This window comes from Chiloscyllium punctatum, chromosome 45 (genome assembly GCF_047496795.1).
Source record: "Chiloscyllium punctatum isolate Juve2018m chromosome 45, sChiPun1.3, whole genome shotgun sequence".
Taxonomy (NCBI): Eukaryota; Metazoa; Chordata; class Chondrichthyes; order Orectolobiformes; family Hemiscylliidae; genus Chiloscyllium; species Chiloscyllium punctatum.
Window position 1 is genome coordinate 46,673,231 of NC_092783.1, and position 23,859 is coordinate 46,697,089.

Genomic DNA, 23,859 nt, shown 5'->3' on the forward strand with positions numbered 1-23,859 from the left:
CTAGTCTGCCATGACAGTGCAGTCTTCAGGTAGTGCTACACTGTCAAAACTATTGCCTTTTGGGGGAGACGTTACCATAAATGTAAAATATCGCATAGCACTATTTCAAATAACAGGAGGGAAATTCTGTCTTGGCCGAAATTTATTTTCCACTTAACGTCAATAAAATTGTTTATATCCTCATTATCATGTTGTTGGTCAAGAAGTCTTGCTATGCACTTTCTGACTGACGTGCTTTCAACATTGAAAAGGACCTCATTGATTTTAAACTAAGTTCAGGTAAATTATGAAAGGCGCAGGGTTATTTTTCTAAACATTCTTAATAATTGCACCAGAGGAGCAAACAAGGACAAACCAAGATCAAGTGCATGTTAATTTTCTTTTTTAACAGTCACATTAAAAACTGGAACAGTGCATTATGCAGTTTCAAAACATGAAATAAAATTGTGTTGATGGTTTGGTTCAGATGATGGGAAATGACAAATTGAAATAGCAAACCTTCTCAACAGCTTTCTGTTTCAACCAATGCAAACAAACAACAGATTGCACTTCAGCGATCGGATAAATTGAGCATGAGAATTTCACAAGCCTAGCTGCATGAAAGGTAGACTAACCAGCAGCGTTAGACAGAGAGATCATTACTTCAGGACTATGCAGGTAGCAAAACCCGTAATCCAGTTTCGATGGTATTAGCAGTGTGGTTGCCATCTTTACTGTGCACCTGATCTGTCAAGTTCTAATACAACTGAGAACTTATCAACCTAAAGTGCAAAATCAAAAACCTCAAATTAGTCAGCTGGAGGAGGAAAAAGCACCATGAACCATGAGCAAATTCGACAGGGTGAATGGGCTACCTGTGCTCGGTCTTACGATCTTCCTAACTTCTGGCTATCTTGCAATGGCACATTCCTCAACTCATGAATATTAACGCAAAGAATATTAAAAGTATAGTTTTGCGATACAAATGAAGTTGCAAATTCCTGAGATTATAAATACAAAAGGGCAGGTTGAGGAGTTTGGGACTATACTAATTGCAGTTTAGAAGAATCAAAAGAGATCTGATTGAAACATATAAGATTCTCAAGTGCCTTGACAGGAAGAAGAAGAGAGATTATTGCCCCTTTTGGGAGAGTCTTGAATCTGAGGGCATCATCTCAGACTAGGGGTCCCCCATTTAAGAGAGAGATGAAGAATTCTCAGAGGATAGTGAATCTGTGAAATTCTTTACCACAGGAGGGCTGTAGTGGTTGGGTCATTTAAGCATATTGGGTCATTTAAGCATATTCAAGGCAAAGGTAGACAAATGTGAAAAAAGCAATGGTCACAAGGGTTACAGGGAAAAGACAGGAAAGTTGAGGATTATCATGTCAGAACAAAGAACAAAGAAACTTTAAGGCCCAGGAACAGGCCCTTCAGCACTCCAAGCCTGAGCTGATCCAAATGTACTCTCTAAACCTGTTGGTCAATTCCTAAACATCTGTATCCCTAAGCTCCCCATCTACTCATGCATTTATCCAGACGCATCTTAAATGAATCTACCGTGCCTGCCTCTATCACCTGTGCTTGCAATGTGTTCCAAATGCCCACCACCAGACTCTGTGTGAAGTACTTGCCGCGTTTATCCCCCTTAAACTTTCCACCTCTCACCTTGAAAGAGTGACCCCTTGTTATTGAATCCTTCACCCTGGGAAAAAGCTTGTCTCTATCTACCCTGTCTATACCCTCCATGATTTTGTAAACCTCAATCAGGTCCCCCCTCAATCTCCTATTTTCTAATGAAAATAAACCTAACCTACTCAATCTTTCTTCATAGCTAGCACCTTCCATACCAGGCAACATCCTCATAAACCTTCTCTGCACCCTCTCCAAAGCTTCCACATCCTTTTGGTAATGTGGCAACCAGAACTGTACATAGTATTCTGAATGTGGCCGAACCAATGTCTTATACAATGTTAACATGACTTGCCAGCTCTTATACTCAATACCCCGTCCAATGAAGGCAAGCATACTATATGCCTTCTTGACCACTCTATCCACCTGTGCAGCAACCTTCAGGGTACAATGGACCTGCACTCCCAGATCTCTCTGCCTATCAGCTTTTCCCAAGGCTCTTCCGTTCATTGTATAATTCGCTCTAGAATTAGACTTGCCTAAATGCATCACCTCACATTTGTCTGGATTGAAAACCATCTGCCACTTTTCCGCCCAACTCTCTAGTCTATCTACATCCTCCTGTACTCTCTGACAGTCCCTTATGCTTTCTGCTACTCACCAATCTTCATGTCATCTGCAAACTTGCTGATCATACCAACAGTGCCCTCTTACAGATCATTTATGTATATTACAAACAACAGTGGGCCCAACACTGACCCCTGTGGAACACCACTGGTCACCTTTCTCCATTTCAAGAAACTCCCTTCAATTAATACTCTGTCTCCTGTTGCTCAACCAGTTCTTTATCCACCTAGCTAGAACACCCTGCACACCATATGACTTCACTTTCTCCATTAGTCTACCATGGGGAACCTTATCAAACGCCTTACTAAAGTCCGTGTATATGACATCTACAGCCCTTCCTTCATCTATCAACTTGGTCACTTCCTCGAAGACCTCTATTAAGTTGGTAAAGCACGATCTCCCCCTCACAAAACCATGTTGCCTATCACTGATAAGCCCATTCTTTTCTAAATGTAAACAGATCCTATCCCTCGGTACCTTCTCCAGCAACTTTTCCACCACTGACGTCAGGCTCACTAGTCTGTAGTTACCTGGAATATCTCTGTTACTCTTCTTGTACAGGGGGACAACATGAGCAACACTCCAGTCCTCCGGCACCTCACCTGTATTTAAGGATGCCACAAAGATATCTGTCAGGCCCCCAGCTTTCTCCCCTCTCACCTCCCTCAGCAACCTGGGATAGATCCCATCCGGTCCTGGGGATTTGTCCACCTTAATAACCTCTAGCCTACCCAACACATTTTCCCTACTTATGTCAATGTGATCCAGACTAATCAAATTCCTATCTCTACAATCTTATTGAATGGCAGAGCAAATTCGACAGGGTGAATGGGCTACCTGTGCTCGGTCTTACGATCTTCCTAACTTCTGGCTATCTTGCAATGGCACATTCCTCAACTCATGTAAAACTCCAACTGAATGGCATTACTGAGCATTAATACGTTAACTGATTTGTCACACAACAGTATAATGTAAAAAATCTGAAACAAAGGTCAGTAACTTTCAGAATAGCCACAAAGCTTTTTAAAGGGAGGTTCATGAGATCAAGTCAACTGTAGTTCAGCAAAACCAGAAAAGCTCTTCCAGAAGCAAAGTAAACAGCATTGGAATTCTCGAACGGAAAAGAATGTACTTAATAAGGGATTATGTGGCCAAAAATGCAAACAGAAGTAATGCAGCAGGGATCTAGAACTAAACAAATTTTTTTTTGGAAGTTTTCCCTCCTCACAAGAAAGAACTCAACTGATGACAGTGAACTGCTCCCTCTGACAATCATATGAGCAGCATCCAACACAAAACAGGATAATGATTCTGAGGCATCTGATCGGAGTGCAACAAAGAAGTGAAAGTGTAAATTTCCTACTTTCACTGTGAAGACATTTGACAATAATCCAAGAATTACCATCAAGCAAGAAACTCCCTGCTGAACTCCAACATTACAGCAAAAAGACACTGCATCAAACTTGGCAAAGGGTTTTGGTGAGGGCATGGATGAAAATTTCAGAAATTGGCAGTCTCTCACCAAGGTAGGATTAAATAATTAAGACGTTAAAGAAAAAAAAAGAACCAATTTAGCTCCCTAGGATACCCACTTCCTGGCCAACTCACAACTCATTGTGGTGGTTTTTTTCCCCAGATAACCACGACTGACACCTTGTGATATTTGCCAACTCTATCAGAATGTGGTACTGGGTTAGGATTCTTTGAGGTAGTTCATTACCACTGATCTACCTTTGTCTTAGTCCTAGTTGCTGTTTAGTGACACAAGGTACACTGTCATCAGGTACTGTACTCAGATATCAAGGAGATTGATTGCATGATAGCAATAAGTACAACTACATTTGGTCAGGTACAATTCTAGGGACCTATTGGAGCTGGTACGCTAAATTTGTGCTCTCTGAAAGCAAGAAAAGAATGTATCCATCCACAGACTGTGTGTGACATCAGTGGAATGAGTGGAGCTAATGTAACACAAATATTAACCCATTCAGAACCATGGCTTTATAGAACACTCAACAGGGTCACCAGCTGAATGCAGAACCTGGAGTGCTTCTTCGGTAAAACAAAGCTGAGAAGACTTTAATCAGATACATTGAAGCATTCCAGCCATGGCCCTGTGTCTGGCTACTGCTCACAGCATTCCTTATGACAGTGCTATCATTGCTGGTCAGGTGATTGGCCAAGTTCTTGGAAGGTTCTTCACCAATCTACCACCTCGCTCCCTCTTCAGCTGCTCTCCCATACAGCCAGCTTGCAATATAGCTCAGAATCAGCTTATTCAGCTCCACCTTGTACTTCTGAGGAGGGGGTGAGAGCAGAAACCACAGTGCAGCTAACAAATCCAGCACCTGCTATGCCGTCTCCTCAGTCACACACCCTAGTACTGAGCCGAGGAGATGGACAGCTGGATTGTTGGGGTGAGGACCCCAATACAGAATCCAAGAGTAGGATCAGCTCTCTCCACAAGTCTGCCCATCAAGTGGCTCAGGCTTTCACAGGAGCTCATTGCTGACATCTGCTGAATAAAGCTTCCTTCAGACACAACATACACAGATACACTGCCAGTAACTCATGTGGTACCCATCACTGGATCCCACTCAACACAGGTCTCTGTAGGAGAGAAGGGTCACAAAACTTGATAAGAGGCAAAGATAGAGCAGTGAGGTACGAGAAAAATCATAGAATGGAGAGGAGGGAAGGATAACATTTGTGGAGACTGACTTTGAGGTATCCATGTGAAGGGGAGATAGGAGGTGAAAGAGTATGAGCTCCAAATTCTATTTCCTAGCTACTGAGATGAAGTCAGTCTGTTTACAACCATGTTGTCATACTTCACCAAAAGATAAGCTCCCAAATTCATATTTGTGCCTTCACTAAGACTAGGAAAAAGTGAGGACTGCAGATACTGGAGATTAAAGTCGAGAGTGTGGTGCTGGAAAAGCACAGCAGGTCAGGCAGCATACGAGGAGCAGGGGAGTCGATGTTTCAGTTTACCTGTACTTCCACGCATGTTATCTACTGTATCTGTTGCACCCGATGTGGTCTCCTCTACATTGGGGAGACAGTACGCCAACTTGCGGATCGTTTCAGAGAACATCTCTGAAACACCTGCACCAACCAACCCCACCATCCCGTGGCTGAACACTAACTCCCCACTCACTCCACCAAGGACATGCAGGTCCTGGGCTTCCTCCATCGCCAAACCCTTACCAACCGATGTCTAGAGGAAGAATGCATCTTCCGCCTTGGGATCCTGCAAACACACGGGATCAATATGTATTTCACCAGTTTCCTCACTTCCCCTCCCCCACCTTATCCCAATCCCAAGCCTCCAACTTGGCACCGCCCCTTTGACCAGTCCTACCTGTCCATCTTCCTTCTTTCCCACCCATCTGCTCCACCCACCCCTCCGATCTACCACTTCCAGCCGCACCTTCATTTACCTATCATATTTCCATGTACCTTCCCTCCAGCCACACCCTTGTCCTATTTATCTCTCAGCCCCCTGGCCCACAAGCCTCATTCCTGATGAAGGGCTTATGCCCAAAGTGTCGATTCTCCTGCTCCTCGGATGCTGCTTGACCTTCACTAAGACTATTCATTTCTTTCGGCATAACTTCAGCCAACTTCAGTGGCAAACTTTGCTACTTCCTGACACAGTTATTTTTATGCTCTCACAGCTGGAATCCCTCCTGAAACTCAAACTCATTCATAACTCGCAGATGGTGTTTCAACTTGCAGCAAGTTCATTCTCCCAAGAGTGCTGTGTTCACTGGCCCACAATGGTTCCCAGACAATATCACCATTTTAAAATGCTGACCCTTACTTTCAAACACCTCCAAGGCATGACCTCTCAGTATCTCTGCAATCTCCTTCAGCCACACAACCCTCTAAAGATATCTTCATTGCTCTAATCAGGTCCCTCCACATTCCTGATTTTAACTGCTCCATCATTGGTGATTGCATCTTTAGCTGTCTAAGCTGCAAACTTTGGCCTCTCTTCTCGACATTGTAAAAGGAAAAAACAATATTCCTTAAAACTACCTTCAGCAGCAAGCTTTTGGTCATCTGATCGAACCTCATGGTATGGCTCGATGTCAAATTTTCTTAACTTTTTTTATTCACTCGTGATAATGCTCCTGTGTAGGGTCATGAGTGTTTTATTACATTAGCAACGCTGTACAAAGGCAATTTCTTGTTTTCGTTCTGATGAAAAGTCACCAGACTTGATCATTAACTCTGTTTTCTTCCCACAGATGCTGCCAGACCTGCTGAGTTTCACCAGCAATTTCTCTTTTTGTTTCAGATTTCCAGCATTCACAGTTCTTGTTTCATTTTTGTTGTTTTTATTGTTGGAGCAAACTGTGCTGATTTAACAAGGGCAGCACAATAGTAAACTCATTGCTCAAATTGCTGTTCCCTTAATGCTGCCGACCCTGAAACGGGAGGAGCGTTGCATCTTCCATAAAAGAGCAAATGGGGTGGCATGGTGGCTCAGTGGTTAGCACTACTGCCTCATAGCCAGAGACCTGGGTTTGATTCCAACCTTGGGTGTCTGCCTGTATAGAGTTTGCACATTCTCCTTGTGTCTACATGGGTTTCCCCTGGGTGCTCCGGTTTCTCAAGTCAGGTGAACTGGCAAGGCTAAATTGTCCGCAGTGTTCAGGAATAAGTAGGCTAGGTGGATTAACCATGATAAATGTGGGGTTATGGGGATAGGATGGGATGCTCTTGGGTCTGGGTGGGAGAATTGATTGGCTGAATGGCCTCCTTCCACACTGTAGGGATTCTATGATTGATCAGAATTCATTAGGCCATCATGTAATAATACCATAAAGGGCAACATCCAGTCATTCGCTGCTTACAGCATTTTCCATTGGGAATTTTGCCCTTGCTCGCCTTTTCTCATTCATCAATTTCTAAATGCTTCCAATGCAGGATGATTACAAGTGTAACTGGACAGATTGCTGGTCAGCAATCCTCAGAAGGTAACAGCAAACAACCGCAGTACCCTTGCCTAGCATAACCATGGACCAACAGCAAGACCCTTTCCGGGTGCAGTACCTGAAGAAAAAGAGAAAATATGTACAGAAACTGTAGAAGTAAAACTTACAGTATGTACATTATTACACCCAAGGACCACATATCACAGGATTTGTCATACTTTTCAGGCCCAAGAACCTCAGGAGCTGTAAAATGAAAAAAAACACACAGCAGTTAAATTAAGTGGAAAAAAATTTTTAAATAATATAGTCAATTTATTGGATGCAAAACTATGGAAGATTTCAAAGCATAACACATACAAATTGCGATGTGGAAACAGGGCATTTGGTCAATCCAGTTCATGTTCACATTTACTCCCCACACATGCAAATAGTTTTAATCACTTTTACCCATCCAATTCCCATGACATTCTGGTCACTTTTCCACACTCCACCCACTCAATCTCAAATATTGGTATTATTATACTGTTTAGTTTATTACATTAGCTTCAGGCCAAAGTATCATAAACTTCAATGCACACTTAATTTGCTGAATGTAGCATTAATGTTACACAGTGAACGAACATTTCATACATAACCACTGGGGAAGCAACTGAATTCTACAAGGAGCTGTTCTAAAAGCATAAAGTTGAAAGAGACCCAGATTTCCTTAGAATTCCCTGTCGATAATGGACTCGATGCACTATCACAGCAGAATGGGAAAAACAAAGGATTAACCACTCCCTCCAAATGGGACAGTTGGTACTGAATATGTCACCAAGGATCAACAATAAGGCAAAACTAAAACACTTGACTACAAATTTCCCCAGTAAATCCCTCAGTTAAACATCAAAAGACAACTGAGTAGACAGGCAGATGATTAGTTATTAGCTATTAAAAGTTTGAAGCAAATAAACCCATACCTGACCCACCCTCATTTCTCTGAAGCTAGACAGACTGAAAGAGCTGACTTCCCCCAGACAAATTATTTTTGTAGGAATTGCATAACAAGATAATTTCCAAAAATATGCTGTGTGACACAAAAGCAGTTAAGAGAAACTACCAGAGTATCATTTTCCCAACTGTACTATTGACTCACTTGAGACTCCTCTCATTGACCAAATGATCTTGATCCTTGGATCAAATAATAGGGCAGATAGGTCACGATATGAGGAAAAAAAATTGTGCTGTTGCAACAAAAGACTGACAAAGTGAAATGTGGAAATACAAAGGAATTGTCATGAGATTATTCCCCTACAAGGTATCATTTCCAACACAGTAAGCCATTTAGTATAGTGTGTATTATTGTTATTTCTCCAATAGAGGGGAAATTATTGATTGCATCCCATATCAGAGGCTACAGAATACACATTATCAATATATTCATTTAGATTTAGACTAGATTAGATTCCCTATAGTGTGGAAACAGGCCCTTCGGCCCAACAAGTCCACACCGACTCTCCGAAGAGCAACACACCCAGACCCATTTCCCTACGTTTACCCCTGACTAATGCACCTGACACTACAGGCAATTTAGCATGGCCAATTCACCTGACCTGCACATCTTTGGACTGTGGGAGGAAACCAGAAGAAACTCACGGAGACACCGGGAGAATGTGCAAACTCCACACAGACAGTTGCCCGAGGCAGGTACTAATACCTAAACAGGATACAGTAAAAGACTAATTGTCTGATGGCCACAACTGTTCTACTACATTGAACTTTTCAAGACATTTCTTTTGGCTTTGAGTGTGTCTCAAACAGTGTGAGAGATTAAGTCAATCAAATTTTGTATCGGTCATCAGGTTTTATGGAACACTTTAGAAGACCAAGGGATATAGAACGGTAAAGTAGTAAAATAATGTCAAACTTAAATAAGACCACGATCAAACTGCTTCTTTGTTTTGGGGGGAACATTGAGCGAAAGTGGTCTGTCCTTACAGATGGGCAGAAAACTCCCAGGGCACATTTTAAACAAGAGAAAGCGAGTTAATCCCAGGGTCCTGGCCAATATTTAACCTGCAAACAAGATCACGAAAAACTGGTTGTTATCTGCACATTAGCACATTTCTATTTTTTAGATTAGATTACTTACAGTGTGGAAACAGGCCCTTCGGCCCAACAAGTCCACACCGCCCCGCCGAAGCGTAACCCACCCATACCCCTATATCTACCCCTTACCTAACACTACGGGCAATTTAGTATGGCCAATTCACCTGACCTGCACATCTTTGGACTGTGGGAGGAAACCGGAGCACCCGGAGGAAACCACGGAGACACCGGGAGAATGTGCAAACTCCACACAGACAGTTGCCCGAGGCAGGTACTAATACCTAAACAGGATACAGTAAAAGACTAATTGTCTGATGGCCACAACTGTTCTACTACATTGAACTTTTCAAGACATTTCTTTTGGCTTTGAGTGTGTCTCAAACAGTGTGAGAGATTAAGTCAATCAAATTTTGTATCGGTCATCAGGTTTTATGGAACACTTTAGAAGACCAAGGGATATAGAACGGTAAAGTAGTAAAATAATGTCAAACTTAAATAAGACCACGATCAAACTGCTTCTTTGTTTTGGGGGGAACATTGAGCGAAAGTGGTCTGTCCTTACAGATGGGCAGAAAACTCCCAGGGCACATTTTAAACAAGAGAAAGCGAGTTAATCCCAGGGTCCTGGCCAATATTTAACCTGCAAACAAGATCACGAAAAACTGGTTGTTATCTGCACATTAGCACATTTCTATTTTTTAGATTAGATTACTTACAGTGTGGAAACAGGCCCTTCGGCCCAACAAGTCCACACCGCCCCGCCGAAGCGTAACCCACCCATACCCCTATATCTACCCCTTACCTAACACTACGGGCAATTTAGTATGGCCAATTCACCTGACCTGCACATCTTTGGACTGTGGGAGGAAACCGGAGCACCCGGAGGAAACCAACGCAGACACGGGGAGAACGTGCAAACTCCACACAGTCAGTCGCCTGAGGCGGGAATTGAACCCGGGTCTCCGGCGCTGTGAGGCAGCAGTGCTAACCACTGTGCCACCGTGCCGCCCACCATTTGTAGGCATTTGCTTGATTGGCTGCAATGTAGGTAATTTGGCAATGAATGGTCACTTTTGTACACTACCGAGAAGCACTATGTAAGTATATGTCTTCCTCATTTTTCCTTCCTTTTAGCCAAAGAGTTCTAATCTTAGGACAGCAAATATTTGTTTTTAAAAAGCACTGCAAAAAGCATAAACAATAATTCAGACTTTAGAAGAACTGAGAACTCTCAGCAGTTGGAAAGAACTGAACAGGTTTGGCCTTTCAACTTTAAAGACCCTAGGCTCAGAGGAAATCTAACAAAGGGCTTTAAATTTCTGAATGAAATAGAAAAAAATAAATGTGTCGACAATAGTCTGAACTTCCATGTAGGGTCAGGCAGATGTGAGTTGGTTATGGTTTCAGCTTTTGAATCACAACCTCAATTCATGGCTGTTTCTGTTTAGGATCTTTTGGATTTCTTACACAAGGTTCAGGTGTATAGTGCAATTTTATCAGCCATGAAGCAGTATGGAAAGACTGCAAGCAGAGGTAGGTAGGTAAGATGAATCACTTCAGCTCTTGAAGACAACAGCTCAGCTTTCAACATCACGTACAGGCCCGCTAAACTTCACTCCTGACATATCCGCTATGCCACCTCACCCATCCATATTTCCTCTGAATGTGTAGCAATTCAACAGAATACAGATTTGGTTGTCGACCGAACACTCATGATGGTCAAAACTTCCAAGAAAGCTGCTTGAAGCTGCAAAGAGCCCCAAAGTGTAAGAATACAGCGGATTACCAGTCAGTGAATGAGGCATTTAGATTTTGTTTTCAACTTCCATAAGCAGGCATTTTTGTTTCTAAGAAAGAGTTGGCTGAATTTTTATATTCAAGCAGCAAACATAAAATAGAAGAGTTTGCCAACATGTTTGCCTTAATTGCGAATGCATTATAGCATTTTCTTCAATGACAAAATTCATCGATGTCTGCTAACGTAAGGGACAAGTTATCTTTTCAGGACAGAGACCTTGATGAATCACTGCATTAAAGGTACATCTACACTGCAGTGCAGTAACTAACAGTGACATTTGCATTGTTTTAGACTCCTTAGCAGGCTATCACCAGGAGCCACAAACTCTCTAATGAGGTCTGATTTTAAGGGCTTGCAATGCCCACACCAGCACATGAACACTGTGATGCATGAGAAATGCAATTTTCCTGTGGCCCTCACAACAGAGATGCCTAATCTGCGAGTATGTTTTGCAACCACTGAAGGACCATTAAAATACTTTGATTAGGAAGACAGAGAAAAATGTATTTGAATTTTGAGAGCAGATATTGATCCCCACGAGATGAAGGAAGTCTGGTCCACTGTTTCCACTTGAGAGAAAATTCAAAACTAGGGCCAGAAATATAAAGTAAGATATGAATAAATCTAATTGAGAAGTGAGAAGAAAGGTCTTCACTCAGAGTATATCAAATGTGGATCTCGCTCCATATGGAAGTAGCTTGGATGCTTTTAAACTTTGAGAATAGAACATACTCTGAAAGACTGAGACGAGGCATTGGAGGAGTCTCATATGGTGAATACATAAGACAGGCTTTTTTCTATGGTTTAATGCTCTTCCATGCATTTAAAGGCTATATTAGGTTTAATGTTTCCTATCTTTGTACTCATGTGGTAGGACAGATTTGCCTCTCGACTGGAGAGCAAACACTCAGCTCCTTTCTAATGAGCAACCTGCAAAAATCTGTTGTGTCTTACAAAGGTATCTTTTTACAAAAAGGCTGGAGCACTGATCGCTTTTAAGCACGCATATTCTTACATATGCATATCTGAACATTTGGACTTCCAACATTAGTCTACGGTCAGCCTCTTGCTGAAGGGTAAAATGTGCCAAAGTCTTTGCACTACCCAACCCTAATCGGAGATAGTCATATTGGGTATTGGCACAGCTGGAGATTAGAGCCTCAGTTTCATTTTATAAAATGAGTTGTGATATAGGTAAGTTTCAAGACAGCTTAAGAAATTACCCCTTTAAAGTGAAAAATGGTACAATTACCCAGAGCACTGGATCCAATTCATGCACAGACAGCAAGTCTACCAGCACTGGGTATTAGTTTCAGCTGAACAAACTTTCATTGAGTGCAAATTAGCAGTTTAATAACTAAATGCCTTTTTATTATTGCATATGTATTCTGACAGTATTGCAGGTGGTACTTTAAATTTTTGAGTCACAGGCCCTTTGCAAACATCTGTCCTCAATTTCCTCAGATCCTTGATTGCATCCTGTCATGCCCTGGAATTTCATCATTGTTCTGTTTAACTGTTATTAAAAATTTCCTTTTCTCTATCATAACAGTATTTACCTTCCTCTTAACCACTTGGAGTCACCTCCTCTCTGATGTCTTCTCTTTAGTAAAGATCAGTGCATAATACAAACTTCTACATTAGTTTTTGCCAAACAGTTATATTTTGAGAATTCTCCCACCTCAATTGCAGCAATCACTTGTCACTGATAGAAAATACTTTAATGATTGCTGACATTCTCCTCAATATCTTTTAGCCTTCATCACTGCACACTCTGACCAAACTTATTTTCTCAAATATTATGATTACTTATCCAGTTACCTTCACTAATTTTAATTTAAATTCCTAACTTTTTAATTCATCAATAGGATCAATAGTTTGCTCCCTTAATTAAAAGTAGAATGTATTCAGTTTGTAGTTTTGCTCCACCTTTTATATTCCCGGTGTTGCTGCAGTGTACTCAATTTCTTTCTACCTCACCCCATCTTTCTAAATTCTGCCAAAATTCAAACCAGATCCATTAATTTTTGTACTGATGTTTTTCTGTTTCCAGTTGAGTTTTAAGCTTTACTATTTTGTGAGTACTAAGCTTCTGGCCGTCATCAATTGGCTTGATTTCACTGCGAACACGAGATCCAGCCCTTATCCTTGTAGGTTTAACAACAAACAGATTAAAGGAGAACTTTTTCTCTTCTCAATTCAGTACCTCTCATTCCTGATTGGTCAATGGACATATAAAGCCAGTCAGAACAGTTTTGTTATTCCTACTTATTTTTCTAATCTAGTTGAATGTTTCATTCACACATTTGGACGACTCTAATTCACTTCTATTAATGCAACAAATCTTTGAGTTTCACCTCTAACTGTCCTTCCTGTTCTGCATTAACATTCTAAATCATGCCCTCTCTTAGAAATATCACTGCTTTGCTTTCATTCTTACCTCCTCTAACATCCCCGAGATAGCTTGCATCATAATTTCTTCATTTGCCAGTCTTTTTCCAGTTTTCTGTTAATGCTTTGAAGTTTACATCTTCCTATAAAATCATTGCTTCCACTTCTCCCACTTCATTTCTAATGGTCTACATGTGCAAAACATGCATTTTCCTGGCATTTTAATAATCCTCATTTCACACTCCCTTCCTCGGTAGCTTTACTTGGCTGGTCTCATTTTCCCAGCCCTGCGCCTTCTTTGCTTAAACTTCTTATCACTTCCCACCATTGTATATTACTTGTAATACATCAGACCACACAGGAAGCACACTTAATAATGTTGTGATTAGCTGTACAGAGGGAAAGGGCCTGCTGTTTAGCTCTTACTTATTGCCAGTATCCTCGGAATAATGTCAACCCTAAAATGTTCAAAACAGCAGCTTCAACTTTTTTTTAATTGATTCACAGGATGAGGATGTTACTGGCTGGGCCAGCATTTATTGCCCATCCCTAAGTGCCCAGAGGGCAGTTAAGACTCAACCACATTGCTGTGGGTCTGGAGTCACGTGTAGGCCAGTACAGGTTAGCTTCCTTCCCTAGAGGACATAAGTGAACAAGTGAACAATAAGTGACAAATCGATAATGGATTCACAGTCACTCTTAATTCCAGATTTTTTAAAATTCAATTCAAATTCAACCATCTGCTGTGGCAGGATTTGAACCTGGGTCCCTAGAACATTATCTGAATCTCTAGGTTAACAGTCCAGTGATAATACCATTAGGCCACTACCTCCCCATAAACCGGGTCAAGTAATGAGAATGCTGCTCTGAACCTTATCACCCCTCCACCATGTCAAATCATCAATTCAAATAGAGCCCAAATATGCAGACGTTGTATTCTGCATTCTAACATTTTAAACTTTTGCCCAATACTCTTTGTTGGATTTTAGCAAGATTAAAAAGCATAAGTTGGTGCACGTTTTTAAAAATACATTAACCTTGTTATTTGTGTGAACCATTAGCACTTTCATTAAAAAAAAACATTATTTGCCACATCACGATTCTATGATGTGTTCCACCCGATCGAAAGAGAACTGAATGACTAACTGCAGCAAGACTCCTGAAACTCGATTTTAAAAAGGGGTTATGTTGCAAGGGAGTTTCACTGCAAATGGCCATAAGATTATGCTTCGTACTGTCAATTATAGTAACTTACCAACATAATACGGTGTGTAGCAAGGGGTAGCTAATGAATTGAAGCTGGTGGTTTCTTTGGCAAAGCCAAAATCTGTTAGTTTCAGAATAGCATTGGGTCTTTTGGTGGTGTACAACAGATTTTCTGGCTGCAGAAGAAATGCAAGAGCACTTAATTTTTTTTATTGTTATTAGGCATATTGCAAACAAAAAAAATCAACCCGTTAATCTTTAAATTCAGAAAAAAAAACTCCACTCAACGAGTTACTGCAGTTAACTGAACATTTAATAAAGCTGGTTACAGTTCATATATAAAGAATTTATATAAACTATTGTGTTTATTCATAAACTTGGAAGAGATAAATATTGTGTCATATGAAAATGACAGTACTTGGATGCTAGCAAAGTAAACGCTTTCACTTGTGGCAAGGTGAATGCCCAGGGAAGTCAGCAAAGCTCTCAAAATATGCCCCCACCCCCAGAGATACTTGGCAATGACTTTCAAAAACATTCAAAACAACTGCATCAACATGAACTTAATGAAACAGAGCAGCTACAGGAGCTAATAACCACAGAAGGTACGTTTTATTTCCAGCAACCTGATTTTAATGGCCTAGAAAGAAAATGCCCTAATTGTGTGCAGCCCAACTGAAGAAATCGGAAGCTTAATAAAGAAAAATAACTTTTTAAAAAAAAAGTTACTCCAACAGAGATGCTTGTTTAAGAAAATGGGCTCGTTCTTCCTACTTTGAGTATCCAGTGTCAATATCAAACTCTCCTAAGACAAAGTACAGCACAACCAGGGACATAGAAAATCACCATCTACTCTACCCCAGAAAACTGGCCGACAATAATACGGTTTCAGTTCCCATGCCCATCATCTCTTGGCTCATCGGAGTTCATATCAGTCTTGTTTCATATACATATACTATGCCCAATGGGACCGGATCGCATATCAGACTGAAATCATTGGAGTAAAAAAAAATCAAGATCTTAAGAGGTGAATACAATGTCTTACTGACTCCACTATCTGGGGCTTTTCCTCAAAAAGAATTTTGTTTCAATCATGTCAACTAAAAAGACCTGAATTTGAAACTCCAAGTGACCAGTACAAAAAGCTTCATTTAGCCCTACATCCATCCTGGAGCTCTTTGTAAGATGGTTCTCTTATTAAACCAGCCAGCCACCGTATCAGCCTACTGCAAAATGAATGCCTTCCTCCCTGCAACTTTATATAATCAAACATTAACACCGTCAGGGAGTATGAAAGACTGCTTGACTACTGGGACTGCTATCACTCTTTTAATCCCATTCAAAATATTCACAGTTTATCCCTCCTCAGTTATTTGATAGGGAATGGATGCCTTAATGTCAAATTAAAACTGATAGCTGCTAAACCAGAGGAACTACGCAACAACAAGTCAATAATAATACTAACACCTCAAATGTAAAAAAACAAAACTGGAGGGATGCCAATGGATATGCTATCCCCAAAGGAGCATATTCCATTTCCTGACAGATCCAATTTATTGGGGAGCTCCTCTGCTCACTGAATTACAGCAACTGCATCAAGTAGGCAGTCTATTTCCAACAATGGAGTACATTCACATATGAACTTCCTAAATTAAGTTAATATTAATAAGTGCTTTTATTACCATGAGGATTGCAGGCAAATATTGATATTGAAGAATTACTCATACTGAAAGTGGATACTAATAGAAATTTAGCGTTTCACAATTCTTGACTTCCTGCAAATTTACTCAGAAATAAGGACAATTTGTACAGTACTTGAAATTGGACACAGAAACTAAAAGAACAAGATTTCTTCATCCCAATAGGTTTTCAATATTATTCAACAGTTTAAAATTAGTTAGACAGTGAAAGCATGAAACAACCCAATTTTCTTTCTAAGGGGAACACCAGTTGACTGGCAACGCCATTGAATTTATATCCGTTCAGAACACTAAACTTGCAACTGTGCAAAGAACAGAAAAGCATAAACTTACAACTGACAGCGTTTGAAACAAACTTTTTTTCTGTATTTAATGGAGAATGCAATTAAACAAAACACTTGCTATAATGAGTCTAGATTCGTTATACATCTATAAGATGACAAAAAGCAGATTTTTTTACAAATATGCAAGCAGTCAATATCCACATACAGGTGATATGTGTTTCTGATTCTGCAAATACAATAGGAAATGGTCAAGTTTGTGGTTTGCTGGCTGAGAGATAAATGGTTCACCATATTCAAGTGGTTGCTCAGACTACTCTTCACCCGCACACTTGAATTTAATGGAATATAAGCTGCAGCTTACCTTCACATCTCGATGTGCAATGTTCACTGAATGTAGGTGCTGTACTGCTTCTCCAATACTTTTCATGATTTCGGAAGCCTCTGTAGAAGATGTAATATATTGTGTTTCTACTTTTTATAAATCTGGCCATAATTGTTTACTAACAGGATAGGAAAGAGAGCGGGACTTTGGGAACCTGCAAGGAGTAGGTGCACATTTGTCATTTTGGACACACCATTCTGACCTGGAAATACATTGCCATTCCTTCAATGTCACTTGGCCAAAAGTCCTGGAGCTCCCAACCTAACAATACTGTGGTGCACCTTTATCCTGGTCCTCAATGATTCAAGAAGGGAGCTCACTACCACTTCTTAAGGGCAACTAGAGATGAGAAATCAATATTGGCCTTGCTAATCACATCCCATGTATCAATTTTTTTGCAGTGTGCAGAAACATTACAATTCTTCTAGTTTGAATCTGAGTAAAGGAAAAAACTGAGCACACGGAAGTCACTGGCTATAGAAGGCAAAATAAAAGCAACAAATATCACCAGTTGCAAAAGTAAAGAATGACAAGAGTCCAGGGTCAGCTCTGCCTCATTACAAAGGTTGAGACTGATTGTACCCTACTGGAGAGTCAGCAAGAATTCTATGAGCTGATTAACTCCTCTCTATCCCATATACGACTATGATATTAAATAGCACTGCCATCAGGAATGATCCAGCAAGATACACTTACTGATCCTGTTACAAAATTGGATAGAGAATTTGCACTTACCTCTCTCTGTGAATGCTTGATCCCCTCTGTCCTGGATTCTGCTGAACAGCTCCCCTCCTTCCATACTGCAAAGAAGAAGCATTTTGCAAGATCAACAATGACTATGGAAATTTAATCCATCTGTCAAAATAGAGCTAGGGCAATGCTAGTAGTGATTATGTTGGCACATTTCCTTGCAGTATAGATGCACCATAGAAAGCATCCTATCTGTTGCATCACATCTTGGTATGGCAACTGCTCTGCCCAAGAATGCAAGAAATTAGAGAGCTGTGAATGCAGATCTGTCCATCACACAAGCTTCCGTTGACTCCCTCGATACTTCCCATTGCCTCAGTAAGCAGCCAACATAATTAAAGATCCCTCCGACCCTATCAATATTCTCATCCACCCTCTTCCATCGGGTAAAAGATATAAAAGTTTGAAGACATGTACCAGATTCCAGAATAGCTTCTTCTCCATGCTATCAGACTTCTGAATGGACCTCTCTTTTGAAAATTGATCTTTCTCTGCACCTTCTCTGTAGCTGTGACATTATATTCTGCATTCTGTTCTATTACCCCGTTGTAATTATGTAAGGTATGATTTGCCTGGATATTATGTAAACAAACATTTTTCACTGTATTTTGGTACACGTGACAATAAATCAAATTGAATCTTTCCACTAATAAATGTATTAACCTATACAGACTTTTTTAAAAGTTAATTAGCAAAGGAATTTGATAAGTATATCTGTACAATAAGCAGTGTATATTGAGATTTCAATAGGACGCTGGCAAGATTTGAAGACTCTAAAGTGTCTGGAAAAATCCACAGCTTGATATTATCAACTTTTTCAGAACTTAAGCATTAACAATTAGTAGGTTATTCTATTGTCCAGACACAACAGTCAACATCAATCTACCCTGCTCTTGATATCCCTCAATGATTATTTTCCTGTAGGGAACCAACTTTAGAAATCAGTAACTAGCCAATCCTGTTATAACTCTCTCAAGCCCAGGGATGTTGAACATGATTACAGTGGCTCTTGATTCTGACTCATTAACTCAAAGACTAGAATTAAAATTATGAGTTCCAATATGACTACATATGCCTGTTAAACTAAGTTTTAGTATTGTACAAAATGCAAGGCAAGGTAAAAGGATCTTTCTTTCCTGTGTAGCTTGTAAAGTGTATGTTAATTATATGTAATCAATGAAGGCGATGCACATTAACAGTGGAATCACTTGAGTCCTTATAAATGGAGCTGGCGTGTGACAGTTCTCAGTGAGTCTGAGTGCTACAGGAACATGTGGGTTGCAGTTTGGAGCTACTGATTTTTTTTTTCATTAAAAATAATAAAAATTACCACCACATGACAGACCAGAAATCTCTCCCAACCTTGCCACTTTCCATTGCAGAATGATAATCAAACTGGTTGGCTGTGTTATGAATGGTACCTCTTGGATGGCACTCAAACCTAAACGTTCTTACTGAGAAGCGGGGATGCTACCCATTGCATCAATCTGTATAAATAGATGCAGACTATGTTTAGATTCCCAGAGGAAAGAAACAATTTTTAAAATGTACTCCTTGGAAACTGAAGTCCCAAATGTACTGGACCTCCATTTTGGAGTATACAAGACACGTTAAACCTTATGTATATCTTATTCACAATGTTTTATAGGTATATGTATTGAAAAAAGAAAATTTTAAAGATTTTTTTACAAAATTATAAAAATAATACAAACAAGTGTATTCCACTTTACAATATGATAACAGAACCAATATAAAATCAAATAAAAAATAAAAAGAAAAAAAGAAAAAGCCCAACTACTAATCTATTCTACAAACAACCAAAACATAAAATAGGATATCATTACTAACAGTAAACAACAAAGTAATTAAATAACTAGATACATGCTCAAAATAGATTTCCATCAAGTCATAATAGAACCTGTATTTATACGGGATTCCTCCTTCCGGGAGCCCCCGAACCAGCCAGAACCATTACCACGGCTAAACAAAAGCCCTGGACTATTAATATGGCCAAAATATGTGTGTCGATATAGTTCAAAAAGGGCTGTCATGTTTTATGAAACAATTCTGTTTTTTGGTGCACCATATTTGTGAGGGAGTCAAGGGGGATATATTCCATGACTATCCTGTGCCAGTTTGAAAGTCCTGGGGGACCTTCAGCTACCCAATTCTCTAAAATATTTTTCCTTGCACAAAAGGAGAGGATAGTAAATAACTTCCTCCCGTATACATCCAGGGACAGAAAATCTGAAGAGCCCAAAAGTAGGGACACTGAATATTGGGTCCAATCTAATCTCCATACCCAAGATCTCTGTCAAGGCATTCGCTACTTTATCCAATACCTACAGGTCTTATGGCATGTCCATAGACAATGCGTGAGAATGTCAACTTCTATTTTACATCTAGGACACACTGGGGATGCTCCTGCCTTGAATTTTGTGAGTCGTTCAGGTGCCATATGAGCCCTGTGAAGTATCTTTAATTGAATAGTCTGAGTTCTGTTAAGATAGAGATCTTTCTGGCATTTTCCCAGATGTCCTCCCACATTTCTAAAGAGATTTCCAACCCTAATTCTTGATGCCAGATTTTATTTAATCGTTCCATGTTCTTCGAGACATTATTGTATAGTGAATGATAAAGAGTACTGACTGAGGGCGGCCCCATCGGCCATAGCACTCTCCTTTCCCTATCCAATATTTTACGATTGACTATCAGCGTGGTCTTCTTTTGTATAAAGTCTTGTATTTGAAAAAGGTCCTTGTTAGGCAGTCCAAACTTCTGGTGCAGCTGCTCAAAGGACATCATAACCTCCCCATCGAACAGGTCTCCTAAACAGGAGATACCTCTGGACTTCCAAGTTTTAAATGTAGCATCTGTCAGCCCTGGTTGGAATCCCGATGCTCCCTCTGTAGATGTATAAGGAGAGGTTTTTTGCAGGTTACCCTCATCTTGTTGCATTGTCCTCCAGGCTTTAATTGTATTTAGTACAATAGGGTTTTTACAATAGTCCATAATAACTCTCATCTTATCCATAAATAATAGATTGATGAGGGGACGTTTTGCTTGGGAGGTCTCAATATGTAACGAGATTGTTTGTGGGTCACAAGAGACCCAGTCAGCTACATAAGATAATAAGGAGCTCAATTGGTACCTCCTGTAATCTAGAAAGTCCAGTCCCCTTGCTTGTGGGAGCTGCAGCTTTTCTAATTTGATAGAGGGCCCATCTATGATTCCAAATAAAGGAGCCGAGCCAATCGTAAAGCTTATGTAACGCCTGTCTCGACAACATCAACGGGAGCATTCTCATGGGATATAGAAGACGAGGAGCCTTTTTCTTTCTGGCAAGGTATGCTAAATATCTGCCAGGCTTGTCGCCATATTCAAATAATCTCTGCTTTGCGAATAATATTTCCCTCTTTGCTATTTGGGTAAGTGCGGTATTCAAGGCTGCCCTAAGGGCTGTGATCCGCTGTAGTTTAGTAATGGAGGGCCTATCAACATACGCTGTCTCTGCTGCCTTCAAGCGAGCCTCGAGCAGGTTCTGTTGCTCTCCCTTTGGTCTTTTCCGGGTCGCAGAATTTGAGAAGACCAAGCCTCGAGTATATACCTTAGTGGTTTCCCACATCATCGAAGGGTTACTGGCCGTACCTGAGTTAATTTCCCAGAAGGTTTTAAATTCCTGAGAAAAAATACTTTATAAATTTGCAATCCTTCAATATGAAAAGATCCATATGCCAATATCGGGGCCCTATCCCATTATCCCTCGTCTTGACTTCCATATATACTGCTGCACGATCAGAAATAGTTATATTACCTATTTTACAAGACAGTATCGAATTCAAAAGGGTCGAGGGGGCAAAAAAAAAATCAATTCTGGTATGGCACTTGTGTGGGTTAGAGTAGAAAGTAAAGTCTCTACCCTGTGGATGAAGACACATCTACTAGTCCTAGCTCCTTATTCAGATCCACCAGCTGTCTAGATCTCAGAGATATATCCGTAGTGTTCCTAGGTAACCTATCCATCTCTGGGTCAATAATGCAGTTAAAATCTCCCCCTATAATTGTATGGCAGACCCCGAAAGCCATTAACTTAGAGAACGCTTCTGTTACAAATTTAAAGGGGTGTGCCAGGGGACAATAAAGATTCAAAATTCCATATTCCTCTCCATGTCCTAGGGCTTTGATCAACATATACTGTCCAGACTCATCTTTTATCTGGCTTAACATTTGGAAAGGAAGATTCTTCTGAATAAGAATGGTTATTCCCCTACTTTTTGAGCTGAAAGATGAAAAGAAAGCCTGACCAAACCCACCCTGTTGTAGCTTTAAATGTTCTTTATCAAGTAGATGTGTCTCCTGTAAGAGAGCGACATCAACTCTTTCTTTTTTAAGACTTGATAATATCTTTTTCCTTTTGATTGGCGAATTGCACCCCTTGACATTCCAGGTGTACCACCGAAACGAATGGCAGGCCATGATCGTCTGGGCCAGCCCAAGAACCTCCCCCCCCCCTTCCAGGAGGAAGAACCCCATCCAAAAGACAATGAATAAAGACCATAGAAAACTCACAAATAGAAAAACTCTTTAGAACATTTAAATCAACAGAATTAAGAACTACTCCTAAGTAAAAATAACGCAAAACATATTTGAAAGGAGACTTTCCCTCTTGCTCCCAGGGGGCATAACTACCTATCAATAGCCCCACCATAACTTCTCCTAGCTAGGGTTCTGCCCTCAGCCCAGGCACTACAGAATACAGTAAATAAATTCAAGTGTCTTATAAAACAGAAGTTAAAAGTGATGACCCCCCACCCTCACCACACCAATACCTGGGTACGTTTAATAAAAACAATATAAAATAGAAATATATAAAGTTACAAAATTACAATCCCAGCAAGTATTAGACAACTAAGTAAGATGAAGAAAAAAGAAAACCCCGTTCTAGAAAAAAACCCCGTTCTACCCCACAAATCGGATAAGCCACACAAGCTATAAAAAGGAGACCAAGTAAAGAGTCAAGAACAAGCCACCACCCCACCCCTAACACCACCAGAGAAAGAGAGATGGAGAAAGAAAGAAGGATAAACAAAAGGGGGGGGTGGCAGCAAAATAAAGTCATTATCCATACAGTTCAAGTACTGCAGTCTATTTGAGAGAGTCCAAGAATTCTTTTACTTTCTCCGGTGATCCAAAGTTATATATGGATCCTCCATGGCTGAAGTGTAGCGTTGCCGGATAACACATGGAGTATTGAATATTTAAGTCTCTTTTACGTTTTTTCGCCTCATCGAATGCCCTCCTCTTGCGGACCACGACTGGAGAGAAGTCCTGAAAAAGCGTTATCCTAAAGCCCTTGCACATCATGGCCTGGGGATCCTTCCCCAGGACTCTGGAGGCCTCTAGGAGCATTTGTTTTTCTTTATAACATTGAAGTCGGACTAGAACTGGGCAGGGGCGCTGGTCCGACCCGGGCCTGTGTACAGCAACCCGGTGAGTCCCACTCCACCTGCACCTGGCCCAGCTCCAACTCCCAACTTCAATAATTGTAGGGGGCCATTGCTCCAAGAAATCCACAAGCTGGCCTTCCTCTTCTCATTTGGGAAGGCCCAGCAACTGAATATTTTTCCGACAGGTTGTCCAAGTGCTTCTCCAGGGTCCGGACTCAGCGCTCCTGAGGCCGGACCTGACCCATGGATGACTCAGCAGCAGTCTCCGAGGTCGCGGCCCGTTGCTCCGCCCTTCCGATGCGCTGCTCAAGTTTTTTGATCTCTCAGTTATGCTGCAGAAGTTACAAAATTATAATCCCAGCAAGTAATAGGCAACTAAATAAGATGAAGTAAAAAGAAAAACCCGTTCTAGACTCCCATCTGGACCAGGCCTCCTCGATGGACATGTCAATCTTCTCCTGGAGTTTGACGATCTCAGGGATCAGGCTTGTCTCCACAGGTAAGCCCCACGAGGCGGCCGTGGACATCCCTGCTACTGCGGGAGGGGGTGGGGGAGGAGTCCCTGCCTGTTGTAAGCTGCGGGAGTTTTTGCCCTTAGTCATTTTTGAAAAAACACCAAACTGTGAAAG

General features: G+C 40.7%; 1 protein-coding gene across 2 annotated transcripts in view; it reads right to left on the bottom strand.

The window, feature by feature from the left end:
- The window catches only part of LOC140467360 (MAP kinase-activated protein kinase 2), a 232,221-nt gene that overhangs the window by 14,124 nt on the left and 194,238 nt on the right, over positions 1-23,859 (bottom strand). For both annotated transcript variants that reach the window (XM_072563667.1, XM_072563668.1), the window contains exons 3-6: positions 17,769-17,833; positions 17,013-17,092; positions 14,717-14,843; positions 7,352-7,427 (exon numbers count right to left, since the gene is read on the bottom strand). In XM_072563667.1, coding sequence (XP_072419768.1) covers positions 7,352-7,427; positions 14,717-14,843; positions 17,013-17,092; positions 17,769-17,833 — 348 coding nt within the window. The remainder of the gene's footprint in view (positions 1-7,351; positions 7,428-14,716; positions 14,844-17,012; positions 17,093-17,768; positions 17,834-23,859) is intronic.